Here is a 7,004-nt window from a genome sequence, read left to right on the forward strand (position 1 = left end):
GAACCGCACTGTGGAGATGCCACAGCCATTCCATGTGCTTTAGGAGCTCTCGGGATGGGTTTGCACAAATGCACTTGGTGTGTTTTAGGAGGTTCCTGCCTGTCAGCTGAGAGAGGGGAGCAGCTGGTCCACATGCTTTCTGCTCCTGCTGGCTGCGGAGGAGAGCTGGTTTATGCTGAGGTGATTTTCAGCAGCTGTATCTCCGCTGACAGGCAGCAATTTCATAAGCTGTGCTAACTCAGGTATTGCTGCATAAACAGCTCTCCACACAACCATGGGGCTGATTTGCAAAGGTGTGTTTCTCCTCTGAACTGACAGTTGAAATGTAGTTATCAGAGCTTTTCATTTCCATGGAACACCATCAGCCACCATTCTGGGGTTGTCCAGAGAGGGAGAGGGGTTGTAACTTGTGTTGCAAATTTAAGGCCCTTAAACTGTGAGTCTGCAGAAAAAGGACATTTCCTGATGTAATGGAGTTTTTTGACCATGCTAACTGCTGCAAAGAGAACTCAGAGGAAGGGATTTTGGCTCTGGTGTTGATACAGCAGCCCTAGAGACGTGTTACAGCTCAGTACAGGCAGGTACTTGGTGAATAAGGAGTGTATAGGTGAAGAGTGTCGTTATGTATAATACTGACGAAGCTGTGGAGCCTTTAAAGCATCTGTTATAGTCAGTTCTGTCCCTGTTTAGGAACAACCACCACTGTAAACGTGGTAGCAATCTGTGGATCCAGTCACTTTAATTAATGAAATAAATGGACGAAAACTGTCATGCCAGATTCTGAGAGCAGATAAGAGGAGGAGTTCCGAAGACCGAACATTGGGATAGTTTGTTCATGTAACATCTCAGGTTTTTGCTTTGTGCCAGGGAAGGAGCGAGGCTTTATCAACAGAAAAGCAGCTCTGAGAGGCTGCAGGCACGTCCGGCTGGAACCGCAGCTTTGATAGAGCGTGGAATCCAGGCTGTTCTTTACCTATTTGCTTGTCCTTCAGCAATGAATCACCATTTTTGTTATCCTTCATATTTCTGCCCTGCCGTTGCGGGTGCCTTTCTTCCAATACCTGATCTAATGACTTAATCCTCTGCGGAACAAAACAACCCACTAGGCTTCTTATCGTTTTCTCTGGTTAAAGTAAAATGATTTTGAAGACATTTTTCCTTAAGCCTTTTTCTTTTCAAATGCCCTTAGTGAGTCATTGCTTTCATTGTAAGTTTTTTACCTAAATTACAGCCACCTCCGCACTAGCAGCCTTCCAGCTCTCTTTGTTCTCCTCTTCTTTTTCTTCATGCTTTGTCTTTTCAATCAGTAGCTCTGTTTCAGACAGCTGAATCATTCGGGACAGGCCCTTTTTTTGATGCACAACTGCCTTTGGACGTTGTGACGGATTCTGTCTTTTGGGTACGTGTTCTCTCTCAGATCTTTCCAGAGCAAACCAGGCTGTTAGTGAAGAGCATCTGTTTTATCTTGTGCATCATTTTCTAATAAATAACGTATCTGTGACGTGAGCATTAGGTACCAGTGATACCCAGTGGGAAGGCAGAGCACGTGTCTGTGGCCAGCATCACTTTGGAAACGCCAGTCCTTAAATGAGAAGCCCAAGTTCCATTTCTGGTTCAGTGCATCGATTTGGGCACCGTCTGCCTGGTGAATGATCCACCTGCAACACAGGCGAGATGTGTGAGAGCCTGGTGGACGTGTCACCAGTGACATGATTTCCCAGCCAGATGGCCACTGCCATTTGTAGAACAGAGCCAACTGCGGGAGCAGATTGGGCCAACTAATGTCGGAACCGATGTGCCACGCGTTTCCTCCTCTGCCCTTTTCCTGCGGGCACCTCGCAGAACCTTGCATGGGCACAGGCGCTCGCACGCCTGTGCTGGCGCTTTCCTCACCAGGGAATGCATTCCTCGACCATTTCTGTTGCTGCTACTTCCTCATTTGTTTGAATTCTCTTCATATACACTGAAAATTATTCCTTTGACTTTTCCCCTTAAAGCCTCATGTATCTTCCAGTTTTAGCAGACACTGATGTGAAAGTGAAAAAAGAAAAAAGATATAGTTGCTGTTGCAGGAATGTTTGCAGACACCAGTAGCTTGAGCTTTCCCCCTTTGGTTAAGGTGTGTAGTGATTTTTTTTTTAACCTTTAGATGACCTTGCATTTGTCTAAATATATACTACCCTTGCTATTAATTTTCCTACGTTGCCAAATCCTTTAATCCTGGCTCAAGCTCTAATAGTGCCTTGCTGCATCTGTAGAGATTAACCCTTGGACTAAACTCATTTATTTATTTATACAAAATCATGGAAAACTTTCCATGGGAGGAAAAGCAGCATCTCTAAAGTGGATGGAAATAAGTTCTCAAAGCATTGGGGATGAAAGGAACTAAATCACTGCAGGGTCTCCCAAACGTATTGTTTGTGTGATGGGGCTGAGACTTTCACTGCACGTTTCTCCTTACTTGAAAACAGTCTCCTGCGACTCTTGCACAGGAAATGCCCAAGAGAGACTCTAAGCTAAAGTATTTAAAACTCATTTAATGTGTTGCTGGTTTTCTTGTGCTACCTGATGTATTTCTATCTATAAATGGCACAGAAATCACCACGACATTGTACGAGGCCGGGATATCCCCTCCTTGCGAAGTAGGCAGCTCCAGCTGGGTGAGCGGTTGGGCAAAACCACACGTGATCGTGGGGTTTGGATGAGTTCTTTGCTTCAGCGAGTCACCTGAGCAGAACCGTAATGCACAGGCCAGGATCGGGGACAGGGACCCATCGATCACAGCGAGTCTATCTACTGATCCACAGCGCTGCTCTTAGACGTTCCTTTCCCATCCTGTCACAGTCTTAATAAAAAGCAGATTCCAAATCCTTAACATTAAGCATGATGGATTACAATTTGTGCTCTTACTCGCAGAAAAAAAGTCCTTGCTGGGTTTTGGAGATGTGGGAAGAAGTTAACTGGTGTAACTACTAACTGTGGCTCCCCTTGAGGAACCTGGAGTAGTTTCAAAGTCTGGAGTGTTTACCTGGACACACCAGGCATGACGCTGCTGCTAAGTCGCTTGGAGGATGAAAATCAACTGGGAGTAGGAAGGGGATATTTATTTACTTTCCTTGGAGACAAAAGAGAATTGTGTAAGATGAATAAATAGAGAAGGGGCTGTTTGCCAGGCTCGCAGCGCTGACTGCCTTGGGGCTCCAAGGAATTTCATAGATGTGCTAACATGACTGGCAGTGGTCCTGGCCCAGTTCTTCTGCCGAGATGAGCTTGGGGCCCGTCCTCTGGCTCTTTGCCATGCATTGTTGCAGCGCTTGAGCAAACCGTGGCCGCGTGAAGCGACTTGATGCTTTCAGCTGTCCACATCACATGCCTGACACGGGGCAGGAAATCCTGCTCCTGGCTTGGCCTTGGATGGGGCGTCTCAGAAGGGTGGTGGTGCTAGAATTCCATGTCACAATACAGAAGCTCTGCTGGGCGAGGATGTGAGAGAGAAAGGTCTGGAAATACGGGCTAAGGTCTGGCTTCATTTTCACCAGGGATGAGAGTAAGAAGGAAGACACTAGGGTGGAGAGAAGGTTGGGAAGTGCAAAACTCCTCTCAGGTCTCGTCTTAGCCTGAATCCTTAAACAGGGAAAGGGGAACAATTTAACTTCTCCCCAGATACGGAGCCCTTTGAGTGGCACATGAATTCCTGCCGGCACATCCTCTTCCGACAGCCCAGCCCCGTTCTGCAGTCTCTAACCCTTCTGCTGGTTTAGACAGTCTCCCCAGCATTTCTGAGTGCGAGGGAATAATGCTGTGTGAAAGGAGAGCGCAGGAACGCTGCGAATTAGCATTTGAAAGCGATCAGTCGCAGGACCTTGCTGTGACTTGGGCTCTTGGAGATGTCTTCATGGTCAGCAGAGAAGCAGCTGCATTCAGGGGCTGTCAAAATTTTTTGCATAGCACTGCTACGTGGTAGCCCAGGAGTGAGTCGTCGCTTTAGAAGCATCCTCAAATAGTTGCGAAGGGGAGTCTTGCCTCTGGGGCTTGTTTCTGGAATATTCTTCCTGTTTCAGTGTGATTAGCAGCTACACAGATAAATCCTAACAGTTAAGCAGCTCGTGCAGTGTGTTTGTCAGCTGTTCTCTCAGGTCAGGGCTCAGTAATGGATACGTGGCGCTATTCTCCCTTGTTCTTTGTTGGCAGGGAAACTGGGGCACAACGGGTGCACTGGCATGTCCACGTTCAGAAGATACGAGAGTATGCGCCGGTTCTGGCTCTTGTTAGAGATTTTTTTGCTACATGACGCTGTTTCTTCTAAAAATACTTGTGTTCATTTCTGGTCAGATTGCTGGGTTCTTGCTTACAAGTGCAGAACTCATTTTACTCCACGTATATTTTATTAAACCCCTTCTCAGGTCTTAAGATGGAACTGAATTCAACTAAAACCACACTGAGGTTTTTTAGCAAGCTCTTTAAACACACGGAATTCGAACGCTTTGGGAGTATCACTTCTTACCCACGCTGGTCAGATCAAGCGCACCCAGGGCTAGGACAAGGCAGGGAGCTTTGTGCGTTCACAGTGTCTTCTACCTTATTGTACCAGAATATGCATTTCTTTCCTGCGATGGGACTATACAGACATGCAAATAGATTGACCCGTGTTTGATCGCAGTTTTCCGAAGGAATAAAACATTAAAGTGCTTGTGAACGTATTTTGTCAGTGAAAAAGGTCAAGCATTGGTGGCATTTGATAATTGAGATGCTCAGAGCTGAAACCTCTTGCTCTCTTCATTAAATTTCACGTTACAGACGTGCAGCCAGGTGCAGGAAACCAGCTCGAGTCTTTCTGCCTGCCTCTCGCTTTCACTTGAGATTTAAGGATGTGTAGCACACTCGTCCTCTCCCTTCTCTGCTGCCAGTTGAGTGTCTGTCCTGTGAGCCAAGCTTAGCAAACAGAGCAGTGTTTTACAGACCTAATTATTTGGTTTGTAGAATTTTTGGCTGCATCATTTTGAAAAATGATTTCTCTCACGCTGGTCCTTTTATGTGGGTTAATGTTATGGAGCATCAGGCAAGCAGAGCCCAAGGAAAATGTTAAACAGTTGCTGGTTTAACAGTTTGCGTCTTAAAACCTGACATTCCACGTTCTGCCTCTCTTTCTGTTTTTACTACAGGTTGGATTTTTTCCCAGTGAGTGTGTCGAACTAATTAACGACAAAGTTCCTCAGTCCATGACCAACTCCGTGCCAAAGCCAGGTATGTTTGTGAAGTGTTGTGATGTGGAATGGAGTTACCTTTTTGCTGTTCTGTGTTTAGTATCTCCTGTAAATGTACCGCGTTGGACTCTGCGTGTTGATCATCCTTCACACATACCATGTTATCCTCTTTGTGTCGATCATCCCTCTGAGTAGCTGCCACTGTTGGATGTCTTTCACGTGTGGTGTTTTGTGAGCTTCTATCAATGTCCATCTCCTGTGTGATTTGAGAGATTTTAAGCTTGTAAGAACTTAGGATGCCTTCAGCAGTCTGTGGCTAGTGATTTCACGCAACATCGTGGGTCTCGGAGACCAGGCAGTGTTGTATATCAGGGTTGTTTCATACCGAACATACAGGTGACCCAAAAATGTTTGTGCTGACTTAGAAGGAATAGATTAATGAGACACTGGAAGCTTCTTTCTGTCTGAGGTTTGATGAAGAAGGTTGGGTATAACAGAACTTGGAATCCCAGTCGCTTCTGCGCTGGGTGTATGACTCCATCCACTTCCTACTGTCTCCTGGGCAGTTTTGGGTTGTGTGAAGGGCAGGGAAGTTAATACCAAGCTCTGCCAAGGGGAGGAAAAATAAATGGATAATGAGCTCTTGGATCTGCCTTTACTGTCGTCTAGGATACGCCGCTTGCAGTTAGATGTGCTGCCATAGCCGAGATCTCTGCAGAATTTACTGGTCGTGAAGCTTTTGTTTAATTCTTCTGGGTTTTTAAAATATCTATATATTCATATATATATATAAAGATATATCTGTATGTCTTTTGTATCGAGAGAAGCAGTTTGAAATCTCTGATTCTTAGAACGTGGTGCAGCTGGCAAGTTGAGTTGGAAAGCTGGCTCACTGGTGTTCTTTCCATCTATTTTCTTTCTATTTTAATGATGTTCCTTATCAGATTGCTGACTCAATACTTTAAAACAAATAGATGTGATTCAAACATTTGACTTTTACTAAAGGAAATGCAGTTTATCAGATCTTGTGTTACAGCTTGGAACTTTTGGCTCAGCAGTAACAAGCTGTGAACACCCGGAGCTATCAGTGCCCTGCATTAATCTGCACGCTTCAGAGAGCTGACAGCGGAGGGAAATAGTTTTCTCAGCCATCGGCATCTGCAGCCTTTGTTATTCCTGGGAACATGTAAATGTTTTTGCCAGAATCAGTGTCCCAGAGATCACCAGCAGTTCAAAGCGCTGCAGCAGGTGGGCACTCGGTAAATGCAGTGTCTGCCTTTCGCTGTTTGAAGTCGATCTCTAAACGCCGGGATCAGTCACGTCTCTGTACTCTGTCACCTAAAGCATATAGACGAGGGCAGCTTTACAGCTAAGTATAGGCCAGGCCGATAGACACAATCATAAGCAAGTGTTTATCATTAAATATGGCTCAGGCAATTAAATGTCATGAGCGGCCAGTGAGTACTTTCTTGCTATGCTGTAATGAGAGATAATGAAGCCGTGTAGATTAATAGATTCTATTTGGCTTTAACAACACACCAGGGGGTGAATTTCCTCTTTCAGCCCTGGGAAATGTTTGTTATGAAGTTGATACCAAAAGCCTGAGTCCTATTAAAAGTAATAAGTTGAAAGATATTGCCAAGCTATGAGGCTGTCCCTGTTGACCTTCCTGGATGGTGGTTCTGTGCGAACAGCTACAGGCAAGACAGCTCCAGAAGAGCTCTGGTGAGTGTGCAGACAGGACTGCGGGGACGAATGCAGCCGCTGTGGCGGTAGCCCCTTCCCTGCTTTGGCAACAGA

General features: G+C 45.6%; 1 protein-coding gene across 1 annotated transcript in view; it reads left to right on the forward strand.

Moving 5' to 3' along the window:
• LOC104489695 (rho GTPase-activating protein 32-like) overlaps window positions 1-5,244 on the forward strand; it is a gene marked incomplete at both ends in the record, with an annotated part of 65,453 nt that extends 60,209 nt beyond the window's left edge. The window contains one exon of the mRNA XM_010131889.1: window positions 5,163-5,244. Coding sequence (XP_010130191.1) covers window positions 5,163-5,244 — 82 coding nt within the window. The remainder of the gene's footprint in view (window positions 1-5,162) is intronic.
• Window positions 5,245-7,004: the final 1,760 nt, after the last annotated feature.

Source organism: Buceros rhinoceros, unplaced genomic scaffold (genome assembly GCF_000710305.1).
Source record: "Buceros rhinoceros silvestris isolate BGI_N320 unplaced genomic scaffold, ASM71030v1 scaffold2272, whole genome shotgun sequence".
NCBI lineage: Eukaryota > Metazoa > Chordata > Aves > Bucerotiformes > Bucerotidae > Buceros > Buceros rhinoceros.